Source organism: Mandrillus leucophaeus, unplaced genomic scaffold, assembly GCF_000951045.1.
Source record: "Mandrillus leucophaeus isolate KB7577 unplaced genomic scaffold, Mleu.le_1.0 Scaffold677, whole genome shotgun sequence".
Classification (NCBI taxonomy): domain Eukaryota; kingdom Metazoa; phylum Chordata; class Mammalia; order Primates; family Cercopithecidae; genus Mandrillus; species Mandrillus leucophaeus.
This window is the reverse complement of record NW_012107330.1, coordinates 458,720-485,058: the sequence shown is the minus strand read 5'-3', so window position 1 is coordinate 485,058 and position 26,339 is coordinate 458,720. Positions and strand designations below refer to the sequence as shown.

Below are 26,339 nucleotides of genomic sequence, written 5' to 3'. Positions count from 1 at the left end.
TATTTTCTTAATGTTTATGTATATCTATGTATATATATGTGTGTGTGTATATAAAATATGTGTGTATATATGTATATATGACTTTCATCATTTAATTTTCAAAAATAATTCTATTGATTTAATGTGTCACCAGAGTTTAAAAATTATCAAATGGGGTCACAGTTGTAGGTGGGCATTTGTGTTTCTGTGTTTGTGGAGAGATGAGCAATAAAGATGGTAAATTTGAATTAAGTAACTTTCTATAGAATCCTTTCAATTTTGTGGCCTGTTGTCTTTTGTATTTTCAGTAAATTTATGAATACATTATCAGAAATGAACCTTCAAGTACCTACAGTTGCGGAAGAAAGGATTTCAAAAAATATGTTATAGAATTTTATAATTAAAAGATTTATTTTGGTAAACTGGTGCAGATGTTTGCATGTTCCTTATCTTTGAAGGATATATCACTAAACACACTCTTATGTGAAGATATGACAGTTCTTGTTTGAACCAATTTAGAAAGTGTCTTTAGTCTAATAGTAAATCATTCATATCTACCATGCACAAAATTTTCTTATCCTTCCCACAACTCAACCACATATGCATATAATTTATCAGATTTACTTTTAAAAAACTAAAAAATAGCATACATTCATTTTTTTAAATTAGTGTGCCCATTTTCCTAACTAATTTTAAATCAGTATTTGGTATAACCCATGAAGGAATTAACAGTAGGCAGCACAGGTTGCATGCGTTTTTTTGAGATTGTTCTATGCTCTTCTATATTTTAGAATGAGGAGCCCATGTTTTCTAGAGATGGCAGCAAATTCTTTATGACAGTTCCTGTTAAGCAAGGGGGACGTGGAGAATTTCACCACATAGCTATGTTCCTCATTCAGGTAAGTGCTGGCTTTTTTCCATGTTTTGATTTCATTATCCTCATGTCACTGAAGGCCCAGTTCTTGTGGCATTCTAAACCTCTAATTTATGGCCGTGAAACCCAGCCATATATACAACTCACAGACAGCTTAGGAAGAGGACCTCCATCCATAGCCATGCATTCAAGCCTTACCTTCCCAAAAAACAGTCTCAACACTCAGTACAATTTAATGAGTTAGATGTGTGTCCTGTGAACTGAGGGCTTTGGAATATAGAATTTAATAAATAAAAACCTCCCAACTTTTGAGGACCTGAGGCAATCTAGAGAAGATTTTTTATTCAATGAATACATATAACCCATTTTGTACAAGTAATATTTTCCAGGTGCTGTAAAAGTTTTAAATACTCAAAACAACCTAAATATCCACCAAAAATTGATGGTTGAATAAATTATGGCACATCTCCACAAGCAAATACAGTGCAGATTTTTAAAAACAGGATAAAATAGATGTTTTATGTTAAATAACATAGATTTCATGTTATAAAGTCTATGTTATATTTTTATAGACTTTCTGATAAAAAGAGGGGAAAGGTTACTTTTTAATCTAATCAAAGAATATGAAGGGTTTATACAGTTTTATTAATAAAAAATTAATAAATTCAGGTAGTTAGTTTAAATATGACAAGGCTAATGAGTCAATCTGAATTTAATTTCCAAGAGCAAGCATTCATGAAAAAATAAAGCATCCTTGAAAATCATATGCATAAATACTCTAGTCTCACAGGTTAAAGACTTTCTAATGAAAAGTCACTGTGGCTAAAATGGGATCTTTATGAGAGTTTTACAAACTAGCTAAGAATAATTTTGTACTTACAAAATATAGAATAAATATAAATATGGCAAGGATACCTAACTGACCTTAGTAATCTTATGTTTTTAGAACCTTTAAGACTTGTGCACATTCTCAAATGATTACCATTATCTACATATATTTGTATTGGACAGCTTAATGCTTTAGAGTCTCCAAATCTTATGTCAATAGTTTAAAATTTGAAACTTGTTCAGCGTCTGTGCAATTAAAATAATTGTCATTATTTTAACTTTAATTTGAATCAAGACTGAAACAAATAATTTGGAACACATACAATGTCCACAGTACAGATGTAGATTGATTTTCATAGCATATTATTAAGGTGGAAAAACAGGTTATATACTAATGCATAATATGATCCTATTTATGCTCTAAATAGATGTATGCATTTATAGATGGATAAAATTTTGGATGTTTTAATATCTGATTCTATAAGTCAGTTAATTATATCTATAAGTCAGATATAATTAAGGGAACTTTTTTATGAAACTGAAGGGAACTAGACTAGCAAATTACCTTACTTTATAAACTTTTGCTAATGAAGAGTCAACTTGGTTATCACAAATATTAGAGAACTATTTTGGCCCCCAAAATAACACACTTTCCAAATCTTATAACTGATTAAAACATTTCATTGAATTTTTAAATTTCAGTACTTTATATTCAAGAAGCTCTGTGAAAAATGTAAGGGGTAAAGAAGATTACATACAAATTATAGATATTTATAAGAGATAGTGAAGGATAGGAAAACTTGCACAGTACATCTTTGTATGTGTAATTCTCCAAAGAAGACAATCTGTCCTTGACTGTAGGTACCCTGTTGTGCTATCAAATACTACATCTTACTCATTCTATCTAACTGTATTTTTGTATCCATTATTCAACAAATAAATAATAGAAATAGTGTCTTTTAAAAAGTATGGCATTGGGTAGGGTTGTGATGTTGACATGTAGGAATTAAAATATTTATACACACCCAAACCAAGAGTTTTTTTTATAAGCCTAGGGAAGAAATACCTTCTATTTTACAGTCAAACCAGCCTAACATGTAGGCTAATTCCTATATTTCTGAAATGTTCAGAAGAAAAACTTTATAAAGTTCTTACCTTGTGTTTACTTTGTTCCTCTTCTGTATGGAGACTATAACAAAGCCTTCATTGAAGTAGAAAACATTTTTCTTCTGTTCTGGTTGCTGTTCAAGTAATTTGTGGTTTGCCTCATTGAGAAATGAACATGACTGCATGATTATTTATGAATATTTTGGCAATTGATTAAAATTAGTCTACTTTGCTAATGAGTCAGAAGTCAGTGCTAGGTAAATACAATTTATACCTAACTTTAAACACACGCAAACACAATCACATACATTATTTTAGGAAAGAGTTTGCACTACCTTGCCTCAATTTAAAAATAGCTAACAAAAAAGCTATTTATGATTTGTTTATGACTGCTTAATTGGCATTATGAACTATAAAATTCTGAAAAATTCAAACTGAATAAACTGATAAAGGAGTATATAAAATCACCCACAATAGCATTACCTCACATTCTCACACTTTTAATCCATTATTGTGTATATGTTAAATTCTTTTTTACATGAGAAATACATAATTTTCCCCTAAAGATTGCAATTATAGCATAATATACATTTATAACCTCAAAATAATAACTAATGAGCATTTTCTTTTTTTTTTTTTTTTTTTTGAGACGGAGTCTCGCTCTGTCGCCCAGGCTGGAGTGCAGTGGCCGGATCTCAGTTCGCTAAGCTCCGCCTCCCGGGTTCACGCCATTCTCCTGCCTCAGCCTCCCGAGTAGCTGGGACTACAGGCGCCCGCCATCTCGCCCGGCTAGTTTTTTGTATTTTTTTTAGTAGAGAGGGGGTTTCACCGTGTTAGCCAGGATGGTCTTGATCTCCTGACCTCGTGATCCGCCCGTCTCGGCCTCCCAAAGTGCGCATTTTCTTAAAACATTTAATTGTATTCCTAATATTTAACATTTTATATTTTTCTGAAATGTGATTTTAATAGCTGCTCAGCATCACATCAAGCAGATATACTGTATGTATGTATGTATGTATGTATGTATGTATGTATGTATTTATTTATTTATTTTGAGACAGAGTCTTAATTCATTACCCAGGCTGGAATGCAGTGACACGATCTCGGCTCATTGCAACCCCGCCTCCCGGGTTCAAGCAATTCTCCTGCCTTAGCCTCCCGAGTAGCTGGGATTACAGGCACCCACCATCATGCCCGGCTAATTTTTGTATTTTTAGTAGAGGTGGGTTTCACTGTGTTGTCCAGGCTGGTCTCAAACTTCTGACATCAGGTGATGTGCCTGCTTCAACCTCCCAAAGTGCTGGGATTACAGGCATGAGCCGCTGTGCCCGACCTGTACTGTATTTAAACGATCAAGTTTATTCATCATTAAAGTTATTTCTGTATTTTGATGTTAGAAATGATTTAGAGTTAAAAGCCCTTATAAACACTTTATTTATCATTCTTCCCACAAAATTATATTTCTAGATGTTAAAAGATACGCAGGCAGAGTATATCCATATGAATGTATTTGTTTAGGTTTTGATGTGTAATGCCACATTGGCTCTCCAAAAAATAGTACAGTAATTTACTGCCTAAACAGTAATGCATGCCAGCATTGATGACTTTTTCCCCCCTTCCTTCCCTTGCCATGTTACATAATTCTACTTAAAATTGTTATGCCTGAAAAGTGAGAAATGACAGGAGTGGGACCTTGGCCACCAGCAGTCAGCCAGATCACCTTTGCAGTACTTGGCGCTGACCTATGTTGAGAGCTTACTGGTTCACTGAGAATATATTTATTTGTTTGAAGTACCTTACTCCATGAAATTACTAAATTTTTGCAAACATTTGCTCTCTCATATTATCAGTAAGTCCAGAAAAATCATTAATTAGAGACCAAGCTGGAAAATTATTGCTTTCAAGCTATTTTCATTATGGAGAGTGATGACTGTCATTACATATATTTTAATGTTTTTTTTTTTTTTTTTTTTTTTCTCGTTTACAAGAGCAGTCCTTGTTAAAGTGATTCCAAAGGATACAAATAAAAGAAGCAAAGAATGCGTGTGTTTTCCTCCAGTCTTCGTTTAAACATTATTGTAATTTTATAGAAACTACAGTATTGCATCCTGATATGTCAAATTTAAATTTTAAATGCATACTTTTCCCACAATGCTAAATAATTTTGAAAAAAAAAATTTCTTTAGAAGATTAATATTGAGTAGACTGGATGTGCATCAATCACCATTTTTTGTTGTTCTGTGTTTAATTTACTGGCAATTCGTTGTAATGATAGATGTCACTGTATATAAAGCTTATTTATATTGTGGATTATTTCTTTAGTATTGATTAACAAAACTGGAATTGCTGGATCAAAAGTAAAAGATTTCTAAGTCCTACTATATGTATTTCCAGATCACTCTCAGTTTGAATATATGAAAGCAAAATTTGTGAATATTTTCTCCACTTTCATATATTCTATTAAAGATAATTTTTAAAAAAACTATGACTTTTCTGAAATCTATATAGCTAAAGAAATTGTTCTTCTGGATAGAGTGTTTAGTATGCATTTTAATATCAGTTTATGTACTTCCTCAGTTATACATTGATACAAAACTTTTTACCCCAGACCATTAAACTTTTGATCACTTCAGATATTCGCCCCTTCACTCCCTGAAAAATATTTGTTATGTTGACTTCAAACTTCTGAATTCTCATCTCAGGAAGTGTAACATCCTGCCATTCAGGCTACAGCCAAGAGATAGGTTTTTATCAAAGATATAGCACCTTTTTCTCTCAAATATGGAGTAAGCAGAGTTTTCATTGTGTTCAGCCGTTCAGATTCATAGGCATAAGGAACGGCCCTGCCATCTTCTAAAATTGTGTTAAGTGAAAAATTATATGTTGGTGAATCCATTCACTTTCTCTATTCAGCAACACGAAGTTTTACCCATGAGACCTTATGATTTCACTTGGAACAATTTTAAGTACATTATTCACTGCAAATACTGTGGAAAATAGTATGCCCCCAATGCACAATTTTATCACCTAATCAACCCAGTAAAATTTTTGCATTAACTTTCATTGCTGTATCTGATTAGGACATTGTCTGAAAACAATTAGCTCATCTCATGTGGTGAATAGATGGCAAATTAAAGCATGCTATTTTTAAGCGCTACAACGTTTCCCTCATTTAGAAGCTGTAAAAGTTAAAATTTAATATAATAAATTTGAATGAATAATGTGTAATTAGGTAAAAGCACATGCACCGTTAAACTTGTATTGATACCCTATGTGTTTCCAATTTGTAAATAGAACTATAAAACTAATATTTAACTTCCTTGAGCAGGATAAAATCTCTGTGAATTCAAGGGCACTTGTCTGATGTCTAATGTTCCAAATAAAAACTCTATTCCAAGTTTCCAGCCCTCTTTAAAGAATGAGTGAACTCACAAGGTCTGTTGCTTTTTAGTCTGAAATTAAAGATGAAATATTAGTTCAATTTAAAATACATTATCATATTGCCTTTATCAAAAGTTCACTACAGTTTTATATTTATATGCAGTATTTCTAGTCTATCAAGTTAATATTGCAGAGCTTATGGATGCACAGAAAGAAGAAATGTTACCGTAGAGTAAAAACTGCTGTTCTTTCCTGCTTTGTTAAGTGACGTTTCCTGTGATTGTATTTCTGCTGAAGGTGCTTGAAAACCTAACTGAAGTGCAAACATCGCTTTGTGAAATCTGCTCAAATCCCTGGATATTTATTTTTTAACTGTCGCTCAGTCATCTACCATATTCTGATTGGTATTAAGATGATTAACCAGATCAAAATTAATGTGTCCCCTGCTGTGACATTCTTATATAGGTTATTAGAAAGTAAATATTTGCTATTATATGCAAAATGGGGGTTCAACCTATTCCTCATACCATATTTGCCCTGATAGGTAAAAAGCAAGCAAGGCAATTACAGCTGTTTAAAATAAATCAAAAGGTTGTAGGGTTGTTATTATGGCTTCCGACAAGGGATCTTTTGATCCTACACTTGAAAGTGTAATATTTTGAACTAAAAGTATCATTGAAGTAAATAGTGTACAGTTTTATTTTTTTATATTGTGTTCAAACATTTTTCAAAGCATTGAGTTTTTACTCATGGCAATTTTAATTAAAACACACATACACCACACACACACACACACACACACACACCCCCCACATACACCAAAATATCTTGAAAAACAGAAAATAATTAAACTAGAAATCTGTGGGCCAAAAGTTTCTCCAGATGTTTTCAAATATTGAGCAAAGTTTCTTCCCTTTTTTAACGTTTTGAGATTTTTTTTGTCTTGAAATTGGCATCAAAGATGCACTAAAACCTTGAAATTTTAGTGTCCCATCCTTGGCTCATTCAAAGCAGGGCCTGGAAATGAGTAAGAAAGAGGAGCTATCCACTGAGTTATTTTTCTGTGGGAACTTGGCAATAAAATGTATGACTTTAGGACTCTGTGCCAGCCTTTGGGTTGTGCAGGTCTCATATCTCACAAATTGGATGTCTTTGCACTTACATCGTTAGTCAACAAATACTTGTAAATCACAGTAGTACATCAGATAGTGTACAAAGAAGGTGACACAAAGAAGTCACAGACTTGCTGTTGACCTAAAACAGCTAGATGTCTGGAGAACTTCCACTAAGAACATAAAATAGACTACTTAGGCAGATATTGAAATGCAAATACACACCAATAAGAAAATTTTTCAAAGGAAGATTCTGTTAGTACACATGTGCAGTAAGCTATAGGATGCCTTTTTAGTTTACACTTTCAGTTGTATGGGAAAATAGAGGTTATAATAAAACTGTCCCATATGAACCTAATTCTGAATTTATTTTTACCAAAAATGCATTGAAAGTGTTACTCAGCTGACAGATTACACTCTCTGAAGACAATGCAATTGAATTGCACAAATTATAACATTTAAAATGTCAGACATTTAGAAACAAAATATAATTTCTATTCATAGTTTCAAGAAGAAATCAGCAAATACTTGGAACTAAATGAAAATACTACATATACCAAAATACGCAGTACATATAAACAATAATTTTTAATATATGCAATAATTTTATATGCATATATGAAATTATGTATATATCCAATGTCAGAACTTAGAAAAAGAAGCGAATAAATTCAAATGTAAAAGAAAGGAAATTAGAAATGAAAGAGTAGGCTGGGCGCAGTGGCTCATGCCTGTAATCCCAGCACTTTAGGAGGCCGAGGCGGGCAGATCACCTGAGGTCGGGAGTTAGAGACTAGCCTGACAAAAATGGAGAAACTCCATCTCTACTAAAAATACAAAATTAGCCTGGCATGGTGGTACATGCCTGTAATCCCAGCTACTAGGGAGGCTGAGGCAGGAGAATGGCTTGAAGCTGGGAGGCAGAGGTGGCGGTGTGCCAAGATCACGCCATTGCACTCCAACCTGGGCAACAAGAGTGAAACTCAATCTCAAACAAACAACAACAAAAAAAATGAAAGAGTAGCACTTATTAAGCTAGTAAGCAAACATGAAATAAAGCAGTGTGATAAAACAAATAAGTTCTTTGGAAAAAGTAATTAAATCTATAATAGCTATCAAGGGTAATAATAACTTGGACAGCTCCAAAGTATAAATAATGGAAAAGGACAAAATTACAGATTTTAAAAATATTAAAAGAATACTATGAATAACTTTACGTTGATAAACTTGAAATTTAGGAGAAATGGATGCAATCCAGAAAAAAAGTCAAAAATCAGATTTAAGAAACAATCAAAATCCCCCATAGTGCTAAGAAAATGGAATCAGTGATGTAAAACTTTTCACATCAGGGAAAGGCTGTTTTTAAAAGTGAATCTAACCAGATATTCTAAGAAGACACACTTCCAATTTTATGTTATTTTGAAAATGAAAAAAAGATGGCATATCTTTAGTACAATTTATGACGTGGGTATCATCTTGTAACCAAAACCAAATTAAGACAATATGGGAAAGGACAGTATAAGAGAGTTTAAAAATACTGAACCAATTATTGACAAGTTGACTTATTTAATGCATTTAAAAAATTAACTCATTTTTCACACAGGAATGCAAAATTTGCTTAAAATTTCAAAAATATATAAGATAACTGCATTTAAATCTTCATGAGAAAATTATAATCACCTTAATAGATGCAGACATAGGATCCAACAAAATCAACAAATTCAGTATTCAAAAATTCAAAATTCAACAAAATCAGTATTCAAAAACCTTAGAAATTTGGGAATAAAGGGAACTTCTTTTAGATGAGAAAGGCACTTGTCAAAAGGTTCATTAATGTAGCATAATTGATAATGGAACAGTAGTAATAGTCCCTTTAAAATCAGCACTGAGATAAGGAATCAGAATGAAGTAACTTCAGTATACACAAAACCAGAGATAACAGTTTTGTGGTTTGTTTATACTTTAAGTTCTAGGATACACGTGCAGAAGGTGCAGGTTTGTTACATAGGTATACACGGGCCATGGTGGTTTGCTGCACCCATCAACCCATGATCTACATTAGGTATTTCTCCTAATGCTATCCCTCCACTTGCCCACCATCCCCTGACGGGCCCCAGTGTGTGATATTCCCCTCCCTGTGTCCATGTGTTCTCATTGTTCAGCTCCCACTCATGAGTGAGAATATACAGTGTTTGGTTTTCTATTCTTGTGTTAGTTTGCTGAGAAAGATGGTTTCCAGCTTCATCCGTGTCACTGCAAAGGACATGAATTCATCCTTTTTTACACCTGTATAGTATTCCATGGTGTATATGTGCCACATTTTCTTTCTCCAGTCTATCATTGATGGGCGTTTGGGTTGGTTCCAAATCTTTCTAATCCATTCTAATCAGTGTTCTCTAACTATGTAAAATGATTAAGGAATAGAATGATAGTATTTCTAAGAATACTTTTTGGGTCAAGCAATATATATTTTTTAGATAATACTACTACCTGTTTTCTACATATTAAAATGTTAGTCCTATAAACACGTTGGAAGCATTGATTAAACTAATTACCTTCATCAACATGAATTCATCTTGGAAAAAAAAATTATTGCATTAATTGGCAAATCTTATAACAATGCCCATACTGCAAAGGTTAAAATGAATACAAACCTGAGTCTTTATTGGAGTAAATTTTGTTTTAAAGTATTTTTTTAAAAAAAGCTAACTGTAGAGCTGCCAGTCATCTAGATGAGAGTGATTAATGTCCTACCTTGGTATCAAATGCTGCCATCGACATGGTATACTTGATTCACCCTTACCCGGAGGAGTTTTCTGAATGACTTTTCTGTAGTTCAAATAAAAGCACTAAGCTACCTACCTTGGTCTGTGTTTACAGGAACGCACGTTCATTCTTGAGCTACGGAACAGAAAACTGAATGTTAACTGAGAATTAAAGAATTCAAAGTGTCACGAGCAGTTGGTACATTCGTGTTTAGCAGAGAGATGCTGTTTAAATAAAAAGAAAATCAATATTTTCTATTTCTTTGCAGAGTAAAAGTGAGCAAATTACCGTGCGGCATCTGACATCAGGAAACTGGGAAGTGATAAAGATCTTGGCATACGATGAAACTACTCAAAAAATGTGAGTGTTTTCAGTTCCCTAGTCAGGCTGCAAGTCAGGGTTGTCAAATGCCATCTTTTCTACTAGAATTATGTTTTACTTACCATAGTCCTAGTCAAAACAAGCCAGCCATGGAAAGAATAACCTTTCTTTAAAGACCTCTTCCACACTTCACACAGAGGCATCTTACACAGAGGCATGTACGCGTGTGTGTGTGCACGCAAACACACAGTGATTGGGAGAGAGTATGTAAAAGGATGATTTTATCAGGGGAAAAAATATGTTTCCCAGATTGATCAAAGCCCTGTGTTTGAATAGCAAAACAACTCCTTTCTGTATTTGGACAGTTTTAAAACTTCAAGTGAAGATTTAATGTGAAAATTCAGGTGACGATTCCATGTGAATTCAAGATTCAATGTGACAATGTGACAAAATTCACAGATCACAAAAAATAGATCTATGTCTAATGCTTGTGTTGTTTTCTTTCCTGGACAGTTACTTTCTGAGCACTGAATCTTCTCCCAGAGGAAGGCAGCTGTACAGGTAAGCAGTGTGCAAGGATCTCCTTACACAGACTGGCTTCTCAGTGGCTATCTATGTAGCATAAGGAAGGGAAGGAAAAATTTTAAATGTCTTTTGCAATGTGGCTAGGGAGAGTCAACTTTGCATGGCAAAGCTTCACACTCTTGCACCAGTCTGTCCCTTGGCAGGACTGGACACAATGCAGCCTGCTTTCTCCCTTCCTCCTCTGCTCTCTCCTTACTGTTTTCTTCACCTGCTTTTGCAGTTTCTTAGTATCTTTTTTTGTGGCTTGTTTCTCTCAATTCTCCACGTCGGAGACATTTACATATTTTCCCTTGTGCCTTCATCTCCTGCTAAGTCTCATTTTAAATTTTCAGTACATTAATGTGGCACAGGTGAAATTTATTCTTGTACAGTATAATGTTGTTGTGAACAGTTAGTCTACTGTATCAAGCAGGAAACTTTCCCCCTTTGTCTTGCCGTTCATAAAACCCAGTGAGATTGTTTCAGGAGGAGGCATCCTTATTTAAATAAGGAATGCTCATTGCTTGCTAAAATAAAGCAATACTTGGGAAAATAATTACATCTGTTCAATGTTCCCAAATGCAAAACTATACTCAAAAAGAGGCTTAAGCTCGCACCTATTTAGTATTAAAATGTCTCTTTACTCAGAAAGCTTTTACCAGGATCCCACAAGAATGACTTTTATTTTTGACTGGCAAGCAGCCTATTAATTCTAGACTTTATATACATGTTCTAATTTCCATTTCACAGATCCATTTTTAAAGTGTCAAAACTGCCATGACCTATTCTCAGGGGAAATTCATCATGTTTGAAGAAGTGTCACCACTAATTCTTACCAAGTCGCATAGACTTTCCTTTGAGAGTTAAAATGCATGTTTCAAGTCCTCCGACTTCCTCTACATCACCCCCCACACTCTTATTTGTACACAATTAGCTTTCATCAGAAGCAACCTTGTCCTTTTAATCGCCTTTCTTAATATATCATTTTTATATTCTTAGTTTATTCTCTTGGACCTCCTGGAACCCATGTTCTTAATTCTGACTTCCAGGAAACAAAGCTATTTATATAGAGATAGTGATTTGAATTTTGGATTAGGGATCTTGATCAAAGTACTGGTCACTTTTTCTTTTGGTGACCTGAAGCTTATCTTTCTTGAAACATACATTATGATTTATATTGGTAGCCATAAACTATAACTTAGAGAGGTGGAAATACTTTATATCTTATAAAATTCCTATTTTATAAAACTCAAAGAAAAATGACAGCATCAGAAGATTAGACTTGGTTAAGTTTAGCAAATGGAACTGCCTCAATCTTTCTTCCCATTATTAGTCTAAAATGTGATTTGAACCATAATGGCTTCTTAGATTTGTGTGCTTGTCTTATCTCTCTAGTGACTGAGGCAGAACAGTCAATATATCTCTGACGTGTACTAGTGTAGTTGACTGTGTTATAAAGAAAATGTAGTACCAATAAATTTTCCCTTAAATAGCTCATCAAATGCCAGTTGGCTTGACTGTAAGATAATGTTAGTGTTTGACCCAGAAAATGCAATCAATGTCTTGTCCAGGCCATAAAAATGATCATTGGTTGACTTAATATATGGCACTAGGCACCCCTGCAGGAGTAGGACTGCTACCGTAGTCATTGTTACTTTCTTTGTCTCAACATTTGCATCTCTTTATTTCAGCGATCTCATAATCTAAATAATGAGAAAATACCACATAAATCTCCAGGGAACTTGGATCTAAAAGCTTTATGGAAGAGTAGAGAGAAAAAGGTTTTAAATCTTAGTGTGTCACTGAATAGCTGTGTGCAACTGGGGTAATTTCTAAGTTTTCTGTGGTGAAAATTGTACAATATTGTGAATGTAATTAATGAAACTGAATTGTGCACTTAGAAATGCTTAAAATGGCAAATTTTATGTTATACAGGTTTAACCCAAATTTTATAAAATGAAAAAAAATGACTATAAATATTTTATAAGTTATGAGTGAAACTAATATGATTTGTACTTAGTATATGTTAATTGTTTTGACTATTATAAGAAAATTTTGGATTATAATCATCTCACAGTGTTTCAAATATGGAATTGTGATTTTGTGAACTGTTTCTTGTATCTGCCTTAACACCCCGTTCCAATCCCCATACCTACAGCGTATTGCACATCAAAACCAACGTGAATATTATTCATTTGTAAATATGTAGCCAAAAATCATGTTTCATTCCAAAATGAAATCGAGCCTTTTGTCTGATCAAGTTTTTTAAAGATATTCTCAACAGTGTTTTCATCCAATGACCTACCAAATTTTGCATTCAGACTTATTTATTAAATAAACAATTCGATAAATGAAATTTAATCTTGTATTAATTTTTCAACTCCTATAACCTTAAGCACCATTATAGTGATGACTCTTCTTTTTACCACCTCATTATTTCAAAGTGTGTGTTGTTGTGTTATATATGTTATAATACAAATACAACTTTTTTTTAAATCAGTAATTTTTCTGCAAGTAAATGATGGGGAAAATTTGGCACTGATACCAAATTCTAATGTTTAGAATGTTTAATTTAGAAAATCATGAGCTTGATGTTTTGTTTGACTTGTGGAAATGTTTATTCCTTCTTTCAATGAGTATGTATTAAATATTGAATAATATCTGTGGGAAATTCCCTTTAAGATTTTACACAGAAATATCTATTTAAAATGCAAAAAACATTAAGTTATTTTGAGTTCCATTGAAATCAGTTCTTTGTTTATAGCCATACATACAACCATACATATTGCATACGTAAAAATATACATACTTTTAATTTTAATAGATTAAGAAAAATGTGTATGTTTTAACATTACTTATAGAAGTTGACATTTTATGTATATGGTGATTCACAGTTTACAATGAACCTCTATGCAAATACCAATGTAACTCCCCTGTTTATATTATATTTAAATATGAACACCACACATTCAAGGGCCTAGAATGGTAGCATTTCTATAATAACTTCCTTTTTCTTTCTCCAGTGCTTCTACTGAAGGATTATTGAATCGCCAATGCATTTCATGTAATTTCATGAAAGAACAATGTACATATTTTGATGCCAGTTTTAGTCCCATGAATCAACATTTCTTATTATTCTGTGAAGGTAAGATAATACATGAATTCTGATATAATATATTTTATTCATTGTATTTGATCAATATCTGTTGGTATCGGCAATTATTATTCTAGATGATTTCATAATCTTAATTTGTAAATTTTTGTTAATAGGATATTCATTATATATACATTCACTGAGATACAATTTTTTACATATTTCATTTAGAAATAAAAACTGAGACTAAGTCAATAAACATGCACACATAATTAATAAGTGCTATTTGAACATGAGCAACTCTCAAAGGTGAATAAATATATTTATATCAATAAAGCCATGCCACAATCATAAACTAATTTACCTAGTCTTTAGGAAAAGTAATAGTCTAGTCTCCTTGTTAAAACAATGCCTTAGTTGTTAAGAGATTTAGGATCTATGGAAATTTAGGACCTATGGAAATTGAATTCCCTTGCTTCAACGTTCTTCAATTCCGAGCAATTATATTCACCATTATCACCCTTTCTATCTTGTAACAATATGCATAGTCTTACATGTTTATACAGTATTTCTACAATATAGTCATAGAAATCATTTTCCATTTAATATGATACTGTATTTTCCAGAGATTAAATGGAACTCATGTGTCCTCTTATCATATGAGGAGTTGAGTGCTACTACTGCAGCTGATACATTAAGCTGTCCTTTTTTAAGACATAATGAGAGTATACCAAGACTTACTTTTTAACATTGTTTTTCTCTTGATATATAAAATGAAGTAATCAAAAAAGAAGTTCTTGTTTAATGACATCAGGAAAAAAAAAACACATTAGTTTTAGATGGGATTCCTTGGAGAAGTGAAGTTTCAAGATAACTTTTTACAGTAACAAATTAGCTAGTATATTTTAAGTATTTGGATACTTATGGAGATTAACATATTTTTTAATTAATGTAAAATTACTCCCAATTTTTAAACTTTTCTTGTGGATGAACTATTTCCAATATGCATACATTCTTTCTTTTTTGGCTGAGTGGCAAATAGATTTTGATCTTGGACCAGTGAATGAGGGGTGAAAGGGTCGTAGATTAGCTTTCTGAACATCAGTGGCTAGTCTATAAAAGACTAGAGATAAAGAGAAAGCGTGTAGAATTGGCTAAAAACATAGAAATATAGATCATTTGGGGGAAGACAGAATCTTTACACAATCTCTGCAAATAGTTTCCTTCTTATATATTCTTACCCTTCTGAATATAATGCTTATAAGTAGGAATGAAAATTAGTTATCTGGTTTCTGTTTTGTTATGTTTTAACCATGAAGTGCTTCCATTTGGGAAAAAAAAACAAACACTATTATGTAAACTTTCTAATGATTATCACTTAGACATCTTTAAAAATATTTATACACATATTTTTAAATTCCAGGTCCAAGGGTCCCAGTGGTCAGCTTACATAGTACGGACAACCCAGCAAGTGAGTACACAAGAAGACAATTAAGAATAGTTACGGTTGGCATTAGTCTTAGACATTGTATTATCTATTCTGAGTCATATACTCTATAAATCCTTCCTCACAAAATCCCCAGCATGAGGAAAGCTGTGTGTATACCATCAACTTGACCTTATGTATGTAAGAAAGGCAGTAAAGCAAGCAATGTGAGCCATGTTACAGGCGGGAGGTGAATCTTATATGCCCAAAATAGGATATCTACTACCTAAATCAAATAGAGTTATTGATGAAACAGGTACATTTTAGCTTACTGGCTTCTTAATGTTCTGGTTCATTCTTGCCTGGGCCTCACCTAAGTTGTTCCTCCAGAATAATCTTTTGAAGACATTTTGGAAAACTATGAAAAATATTTTATATATTTTCTATCCTGTTTCTTCCAGATATCCAGGTTCTTCTAGTTTTATATATGCACTTTTTCATTTATGCATTTATTCATTTGTATTTTGTCAAGTGATGTGACAGAGTCTGAGGGTCCATTGGAAGGGTCTCGTGTTCAAGAACTTACAGTAAAGTAGATAAATAAATGCATGGTTGGGCTTATCTTAAAAATGAATAACCAGACTTCATCCTTTCTTCCTTTCTCTTTCCTTTCTTCCATGTTTGTATCCTTCTTTCATTTTTTAAGTTTTATTTAATCAATGCTTCTATTCTGTGATTATTTCACGTAAGCTACTATAATCTAATAATGGCTCATATTTATTGACTCATTTAAACTTCAGAACACCTCTGAGATAGTTAATTTGATTACCCCTTTTTACAGGTGAGAAAAATTAGTCTCAAAGAGGTTAAGGATTAATAACTTGGCCAGAGTCATACTAATAAATGGCAGAACCACGAATCAAATGAGACAGTCTGACTCGAGAATAGGGTTTGTAATTCAGTACAATATAATATCTACTTTTTCTGTTGTGCTTTTGCCTCTTGCATTGCATACTCTTATTTAAGTAGGAGTCAGTTAGGTGCCTTGACTTAGAAGACATACAAGTAAAAAAGTATAAGGTTGAATGACAAATATCATTTTGAGAAAACAGATCAAGACCAATTATATTCTTCAAATAATGTCATATGGACACTTAGTGCATGCACTAGGCAATAAGAAATTTCTAAGTTTGTGTTGGGTTTTTGTGTGGCTGGAAGATGGTTTAGCACACATTTTAGTTTCTATTTATTTCATTATTTCCATCTTCAGTGTAAACTTAAAGAGGTTATGTTAAGCAAATCAAATCTATTCAATATTAACTCTAACAGCAACAATAATGATCATAGACAGTATGGTTGATAAAATGGAAAGAAAGTTGAATCTCATAGATAGAACAATCAGTGTATAAATAAGTCTATCACATGCTTTTTGTGGGATCCAAGATGGTGTATTAACATCTCATAGAATCAGTGTCCTCCAAGGCAAATAAATAAATGTGTTTGCAGTGGAAATGAGTAATATTCATGATATATAGGACACACTTAACCAATAACTATTTGTGTTACACTGTATATTCTGCCTTTAACAAAGGATGATTAAAAATTTTTCCAATCTGATTTTAATTTGATTTTATCCTGTTGTTACAAGGCAATGTCTTTTCTAATAACTTCTGCTTCAAATTACAAAACATTTCTGTCTTAGGGAAACCACGTTATTTTCCTGTTCAGAAGCCAATCACGATTGTCTCAAGGTCAACAAAAACAAAAAAAGGCTATGAATAGTGGTCAAGTGCTTAATTTTCTTTTCAAAGGATAATTACTTAGGGAGATAAAATTTATAGTCAATGGCAAGTAAGTCTTTGGGTTAATGAAAGCAAATATACCAAAAATAAATCATAACTCATTTTGGGGCCACATGAAGTAGAATAATGCATGGGGAGAAATTTTTTAAAAAGAAAAAGGAACATATTTAACAAGCATGGAAAATCTTTAAACCCACTAGTTGTCAAAGAAATGCAGAAGAAACTACTGCCATGTAATTTTTCCTAACAAATTAATAACATTAAACATTTGTATTACTAACAAAGATAGAATGTAGTAGAAGTGTTAATTATAACATATTAAAAATAATAGTCAAGACTTAATTCTTTTTATTTCTTTTTTTTTTTTTTTTTTTTTTTTTGAGGCAGAGTTTTGCTCTTGTTGCCCAGGCTGGAGTGCAATGGTGTGATCTCAGCTCACTGCAAACTCCACCTTCCAGGTTCAAGCAATTTTCCTGCCTCAGCCCTCTAAGTAGCTGGGATTGCAGGCATGTACCACCATGCCCAGCTAATTTTTGTTTTTAGTAAAGACTGGATTTCTCTATGTTGGTCAGTCTGGTCTGGAACTCGCAACCTCAGGTGATCTGCCAGCCTCAGTTTCCCAAAGTGCTGAGAGTATAGCCATGAGCCACCATGCCTAGCAAAAACTTAATTCTTTTATATCTTTTTTCATTTTTGTAGTTTATACTGAGAAAATAATTCTAAATGGAGAATATTATGACAAAGCTATTGAAAATAGAAAAAGACATTATAAATAACAAATAATGGGAGTTTGTAAATAAATTTTAATAGAATATGACACAGTGCCCTGAGCATCTTCCATTTGTTTTTCCAGAACCACTTTTAACTCTCAATTCTCTTCAATGTTCTCTGGCCTGGAAGTACTTTCTACAGATGGCTTAGGTTCTGTTGCCCCATGACTTCCAACTGGATTCCACCAAAGGAAATCTTGTAGGCAACTGGAAAGAGGGAGAAAACTGCTCTGGGTTGTTTATTCCACCAGCCCTGTTCCTGTGTACTCACCACAGGTTGGCTGTGACCTTTGGCTGAAGGGAATCTTCACCCTTGACCTTCAGGCCCAGCCACTGTGTTCTTGAAGTTTTCTTTTTTCACTGTGTTTCTGCCGGGATTTGGTATCGGAATCATACCAAATGATTGAGATGGAGTAAAAAATCATACCAAAGGAATGAGTTGGGGAGGAATCCCTTCTCCTTGATTTTTTGGATTAGCTTCAGTAGGATTAGTCGCAGCTCTTCTTTATACATTTCATAGAATTTGAATATGAATCCATCTAGTTTCCAGCCTTTTTCTAGTTGTTAGGCTTTTTATTACTGATTTAATTTCATAACTCATTATTGGTCTGTTCAGGTTTCCAGTTTCTCCCTGGTCCATTCTTGAGAGGGTGTGTATGTCCAGGAATTTATCAACTTCTTGTAGGTTTTTTAGTCTGTGGGCATAGAGGCACTCATAATAGTCTCTGAAAGTTTTTTGTATTTCCATGGGGTCAGTGCTAATGTCCCATTTGTCATTTCTGTTTGTGTTTATTTGAATTTTCTCTCTTTTTTATTAGGCTGTCTAGCAGTCTATTAATTGTATTTATACTTTTGAAGAATCAACTTTTGATTTTGTTGATCTTTTGTATGCTTTTTCACATATTCATTTCATTCAGTTCAGCTCTGATTTTTTTTTTTTTTTCTCCTGTAGCTTTGGATTTGGAATTGGTTTGCTCTTGTTTTTCTAGTTTCTCTGTGTGAATATTCACCATTTTTTAAGCATTTAAAATTAAATGCTTAGGATAGCTTCTTTGAGAATATACTAATGTTTAAATAATCAGAGTTTCTTTACATTTTAAACATGTAAAAAACCTCTTAGAACATCTAGTCTTCCAGATATATATTATAGGGGAAGATATTTACTTACAAAAGAGGTAGTTTGATGTGCCTGAGATTACACACACACAGCATTGTCCAATGGGAGAAACATAAAATTACATGGCTATAACAGTCTGTGATTATTTCTCTAGTAAAAGTGTACACAGTTCAGGGCAAGAGAAAGTCAATGCGAAGACATTTTCAGAAAAACAAATGTGTATATACAGACATAAGAACGCATAAAAATGTTCACATTTGCAAGATAAACATTGTTCATCACGGCTGGAACAAAACATTTACTAAAAAAGCAAAAATATATGAGGCCAGAGGGACAGACTGGAATTGGATTGTGACTCTTATATTTTTTTAAGTTGTTTGGATTCAATCATATTGGTTCAATGATAAACCTTTGACATTTTAATTTTTTTTTTTTTAATTCTGGCTGTGGAGTAACTGGAAATAGACTTGATCCCCTTGTTTCCCTTAAGAAAAAATAAGAATAATAATACAGAAAACTGGACAAAATGTACAAATCAACTGTTTCCAGACATTTGACAATAGCCAGCATGGGTCTCAGATCCCTGAAAGAAGGAAATAAGTAAAATTAGTGTTGTGAGTTCTCTAGCTTTCTTGTTAACAGCAATTTCTGAAATCCAGTGCAATAAGGAATAAACTAATCATAATGCAATGATATCCCTGAGTTGAGGAGACAGAAAATGATATTCAGATAGATTGAGGCTTATGGAGTGTTGAGGAATTGTATGGAATTTTATGGAATTGAGGCTTATGGAACGATGGAACTGGAAATGAAGAAGCCACATGGAGAAAGACATCTGCATAGGGCTGGAAGAGGGATCACCCTGAATCGGAAGTGGGATCACCCTGAATCATCTGCTGAAAATACCTAGCTGAGTATGCATAGGAAGATGCTTCATGAGTGTGGGCAATGCCAGAGCTTACAAAGTGGTGGGATATGCTCACCTTTTAATCAGCAGAGTAGTGGAACATTTAGAAGAGATCCCAGAAGTGTTCTGCCTTTTGTAGTGCTAAACCAGCCATAGAGCAAAGGTCATTCAAATACACACTAAAAAGATTTCTTTAAAGGTCTTCAAACGGTCAACCTGCCTACAACATATGCCAGAACAAAGTCCAACAATTGTTAAAAGATCACAACAAAACCCAGGCTTTCAAAATGTAAATGCCACAATGGTCAGTGTCTAATAAAAAATTACTAGCTTTGTGAAGAAAGTGGAAAATATGACTCATAAATAGGAGAAAGATTAGTGAATAGAAACAGACTCAGAAATGACAGAGATGATGGAAATCACTGACAAATACAGTAAATTAGCTGTTACAAATAAATAAAGCTATCAAGAAAAGAATTAATGTAGAGAGAAAACAAAGAGGATATATTTTTATAAAAGAACTTTGTGAATTTAAAATAAAATATTTGAAATATAAACTTCACTGGAAAATACTAAAAACAGATTAGAGGCCACAGAGGAAAAGATCAGTGTACTTGAAACAATATCAGTAGAAAATTTCTTGACACAAAAAGGAAAAGAAAGACAAAGGAAGAACATAAATTAACTGTAGGCCAATATCTACATCTCTCATATTTGTAATTAGAGTCAGAATGGGGCAAGGAGACTTGCAAAAAATATTTGATGTAATAATGGCCAATAATTTTCTATATCTGATGAAAAAGTTCAAAAAAGTTCAACATAAAGAAAACAAGATAAATGTCAATAAAACCACACCAGTGCACATCATGAGCAAATTATACAAAACCAATGATAAAGAAAAAAATTTTTAATCATCAGAAATTAAAAGACACATTACATCCACATATTACACACATAGTAAAAACAAATGACTACAGACATCTCATCAGAAAAAAAGCAAACCAAAAGACAATAGACCAAAATACTGTAAATGCTTATGGAAAACAAAACTGAACTAAACAAAAATCCTTAATAGAAAAACAAACTTAGAAGATATTTCTCACTTAAAAATGAAGACAAAAAGAAAGTTTCAAGAAGAAAAGAAGTGAGAATGTTCTGTCATCAAACTTACACTTCTAAATAATACATTGATCAATAAAAAATAAATAATTAGAAACTATTTTGAGCCAAAGAAAAATAAAAAGACATCAGATCCCAATTTAGCGATAACTACAGCTGTGATTAGAAAGAAATCTATGACTCTAACTTATTGTATAAAAATAAAAACACCTCAGATCCCAATTTAGGGGTTACTACAGTTGTGATTAGAAAGAAATTTGTGATTCTAACTTATTGCATAAAAAGGAAGCGTTTAAAATCGATAATCTCCTCTTTCACCTTTAGAAACTTGAAAAACATGAGCAAATTAAAACAAAGTTGAAAGAAGGAGATAAAAATGGGTAAGAAGGAAATAAATGATATTGAAAATAGACTAGCAATAGAGAAAATGTATAAAACCAAAAGGTGCTTCCCTAACAAGATCAATAAAGTTGGCAAAATTCTAGCCAGAGACATGAAGAAAAAGAGAAAAATGTAATGCCATTAATAAAAGAGATGATGTCCATACAAATGCTATAGATATTAGAATGACAATAATGGAACATTATAAGTAATTTTATGCCAGTAAATTTGACATCTTAGATGAAATGGAAAAATTCCTTAAAAGACACAAATTGCTAAATATTCACATGAGAAGAAATACAATATATAAATATGCAATTAACATTCTCCTCACAAAGAAAACTCCAGTTTCAGCTAGCTTTACTGGTGCATTCTATGCAACATTGAATAAATTAACACCAAGCTTACACAAACTCTTTTTTAAAATATAAGGCAAGTATCGACAGGATTCCAAATCCAGACATATATATTAGGAGGACAAAAAAAAAAAATCAAATTTTCTCATGAATTTAGACGCAAAACACCTTAACTAAATAATAGCAAGTCAAACCTAGCAATTATAGAAAGTATGATAATTTATTATGGCCATATTGGATTTACCCAAAGATTCTATGTTTGCTGTAACCTTCAACAAACAATATAATTCACCATATTACACTGACACTTCAAAGGATTTAGAAAAAAATTGAAAATTTTGACAAACAATAATACTAATCAATTAATAGTAATTCCTAATCAAGATAAGATAGAAAGAAATTCCTGAACTTCATGAATGGTATCTGTAAAAATACTACAGCTGACATCATGCTTAATGGTGAAAGAATGATGCTTCTCCCTGAGAACTGGGAAAGTCAAGAATGTTTGTTCTGACTCCTTCTGTGCAACATGGTAGTAGAGGACTTAGCCAGTAAAATGGGTAAGACAAAGAAATATACGCAATAAAACTGTGTTTATTTGCAGAAGACATACTATGTACAAAACAAAAGACAAGGAAACAAAAAATTGTGGAATATACACACCTATAAACTATTGAAAACAAGTGCATTTATCATGGTTACAGCTGTAGGCCAATACGCAAAATTCAACTATTTCATCAACGAAAATGCAAGATTTGAGTATTTTTAAAATGCTGTTTAAAGTAACGTCAAAAATCCATAGAGTATCTACAAATAAATCTAATAAAAAAAAGCCTCCTCTATAAATCTATATAATACTGCTGGGAGAAATTAAAGACTCAAATTCTCACAGACACAGACATATATGTGTGTATATATATACACACACACACACACACACACATATACACATCGATATATATGTATACAATATATAAACATATGCAGACATATATGTGAGTGTATATATATTTATGGATTAGAAGGCTCACTATTTTTATGATATAAAAATAGTCTCTCCAAATAGATCTACAAATTTAATACAATGCATGTACATCAAAATTCGAGCAAGTATTGATGTCTACTTCATGTTTTATCAAATTTTTTGATGTTTCATTTTTGATATTTCTCTATTACTGTATTTTCAAGGTCATTCCTCTTCTGCAGTGCCTAATATTTTATTAATCTCACTCAGTATATTTTTCATCTTAGGTCATATAATTTTCATGTATTTCAGATTCTGCAGTTTTTATTTTTACAAATATATAATATGCTCATGCTTTTTCTACCTTATTAAACACCTGAACTGCAGTCCAGGTGTCCTCATCTTGTGTTTCTGTATGCCTTTTAATTGGTATAGGTACCTAGATATTGTGAATCTCAACTCATTTGGTGTTAGATAATCTTGTATTTTGCAAAAATATTCTTAAGCAGGTTAACAAAATGATCAGATCTGCATTTTGAAAATGTAAATGATAAATTTAGTAAAGAAGCAAATGAAAAAAAATTACTGGCATAATGAAGCTCACTTAGAAAACTGTAGTAACTCAGAAGAGAAATGATGAGTTAATCAGCACAATGCTTACCAAATGGTAACAACTGGATAATTTTTTGTTGTGTCACACGGATTCTTGTTTAATGCATAGGAGTTAGCTATTTACACTACCCTTTTGGTTTACAGAATATTTTATATTGGAAAGCAATTCTATGCTGAAGGAAGCTATCCTGAAGAAGAAAATAGTAAAGCCGGAAGTTAAAATCCTTCATATTGACGACTATGGTAAAGTTTTGTGCATGCTATGTTATTCAAGAACAACTTTCTCTGCGTCTTATAGTTTTACCTGTAAATGACTCTCCATCTTTAATGTTTTGCTCTTTCTTTAAAAGAACTTCCTTTACAGTTGTCCCTTCCCAAAGATTTTATGGACCGAAACCAGTATGCTCTTCTGTTAATAATGTAAGTATTTTATTTGTTTTTGAAATAAAGGAATATAAAGATTTTCTATTTTTATGTCTCACAAGACAACATTTGATTCAATAAACAAGAGAAGTCCAATGTGTGTAGTTAACCAGGGCAGCTGTCTATTGTCTAAATTCCTCTAGAAGTCCATCACTAAATCATGTGTAAGAATGTGTAGATTTTTTGAACTTCTTGCATCCCACATGGAGTTTGGTGCTACCACCAGGAATAGTGACACAGAATAGTTTGATTTCTGGGTGTCTGCTTAGTAATTACTCAAGTCCTGGGCTCTTTATCAACATTGAGGAACATGTAATTCCACTGCTAAAACAATGGGTTATGTTTGTATCAGTCCTGTCAGCTTTTCCTCCTGGATACATGGCCTGCAGTAAGCTGCTCCCATGCTCAGATAACTTGACTCAAGTTTTTTTTTTTTTTTTAATCTTGAAATTGACTTTGAAATTAAATATCTTTATACATGTTGTAAGGCTATATCATGACTGTATAGTATTATGCACCAAGGCCCCTAATATCTAATACATAACTAACTTGATATTGATTTAGCATTGCATTCCTGAGAGTTATAAGTTATTTCCCTTATTAATATGCTCAGGTTGCATATTGATATAATAGTGCTTAAAATTGTCTAAAATTATATCTTTAGATATAATATTTAGAAATAGTAAATACGAAAATAATATTGCTTATTATGATCACTGAATATAGTGGATAAGTATTCAGTCTGTGGAATCGAATTTCCTGGGTTCAAATTCTAGTTTTGCCATTTCTTAGCTGTGTGTCCTAGGGCAAGTTCCTTAACCTCTTACAAGGCTAAGTTTATCTAAACATAAAACAAGCATTACAATACAACATGTGTTCTAAGACTGCCTTGCAGATGGGGTGAAATACAACATATAAAGTCCCTTAAACAGTGCCTAACATATATGATTCTTATAATTATTGGGGTTATCATTCTTTTTTGTATAGGTAGCATTTATTTTATTTAGGTATTTTAATATATGCAAGCAATTTGTCCCTTTATTTTAACAAACCACATAATACAGAAATAATATAATATTTAATTTTCTCTCTGACTCCAGTATTCATTTCTAATTCTAATTATTGAGCTTTTCATGTTTCTCATATCCAAACTTTTCTCCTTCCTCCGTAAGAGCCAGAAAGTTCTGAAAGTTCTTAATGTCTCTCTAAGGAAGTTCTTATTTGATGTTTCTTAATTGCATTTTTTTCTCGTCTTTTTTACCTGTTTTTTCCTACTCCATTTTAACTGTATGTATGATTTATTGAGGAAAAATGTTTAAGGCACTAAAACGAGACAAAAAGAAAACAAAAATCAACCCCATCTTCTATCTTAGTGACGTCTCCCTTTGATAAAAGGAAATGCTCTTTTGATTCACTGAAAAATTTTCTCAAGGAAAGAGACATCCCTCAGGCACATCCTAGGCATCCCTCAGTATGTGATGACCTTCAAATTGGAAGATAAAAGAACTGACTGCCCTTGAAGCATGACATTTATGCAGACGAATGTGTAGATAATTATGCTGACTTGGTATCCACTTGCTCTAGGGCAGTGTCACACATAGGGGGAAGACCAAACAACAGTTAACAGAATCTCTTTGTTTTCTGAAACAAATAAGCTAACTGGCTCATCTTGGCATCAGACTTGTGTTTTGTTCTGGTTGATTTTTAGTTTATAAGAGGAATATAAGGACCTACACAAGAAACCAATTTGAAGACTTGTCTTATTGTCAAGGCCTACTTGGGTCTTTTTTGAGAAGTAGGATTTTGGACCAAAATGCTGGTTTTGGAGTCAGGTAGGACTGGGTTCAAATTGGAGCGCTGAGATTTAACAACACATTGCTAATTTTCTAATCTTCTCTTACCTTACAAATAAACTGGAGAAAATAACATGGGATAATATTTATATTTAAATATATTACCATAGTGTTTGGTAGAGCATAAACACTTACAAATAGTCTTTAATAAATCATAAGCAGAATCATAATTATTATTAGGATGGTACAAAAGTAATTGCAGTTATGATATAAGTAGTTGCATTACTTATAAATGGCCAAAACTGCAATTGCTTCTGTGCCAAACTAATATGGAAATAGTATTTTAAAGTATTTAATTTGATTAATATAAATATTTAATGTGTAACTTAATGCCCATAAAGTTGTTCAATAGACAGACACTACTAAAACAGATAAAATAGTGCAGTCAGACCCATAGAATTTACTTTGCTACTTTTTTGGTTGATACAGGAAGAATGAAAATGAATATTAAGTCGTTTCTAGTTATTTCAGTGTATATTGTTTATACTAAATATTAATTGACATTATCCACACTTTTGGATTTTAGAGGAAAATTATCAAAAAGCTTTGCAGAATGTGGCTTACAAAATCCAAAATGAGGATT

The 26,339-nt window shown here is 32.6% G+C and overlaps 1 protein-coding gene across 1 annotated transcript in view; it reads left to right on the top strand.

The window, feature by feature from the left end:
• Positions 1–26,339, top strand: part of DPP10 (dipeptidyl-peptidase 10 (non-functional)) — a gene marked incomplete at its 5' end in the record, with an annotated part of 598,060 nt that overhangs the window by 500,127 nt on the left and 71,594 nt on the right. Inside the window, 7 exons of the mRNA XM_012002083.1 lie at positions 771–878; positions 10,316–10,407; positions 10,882–10,929; positions 13,956–14,077; positions 15,450–15,497; positions 23,625–23,723; positions 23,831–23,900. Coding sequence (XP_011857473.1) covers positions 771–878; positions 10,316–10,407; positions 10,882–10,929; positions 13,956–14,077; positions 15,450–15,497; positions 23,625–23,723; positions 23,831–23,900 — 587 coding nt within the window. The remainder of the gene's footprint in view (positions 1–770; positions 879–10,315; positions 10,408–10,881; positions 10,930–13,955; positions 14,078–15,449; positions 15,498–23,624; positions 23,724–23,830; positions 23,901–26,339) is intronic.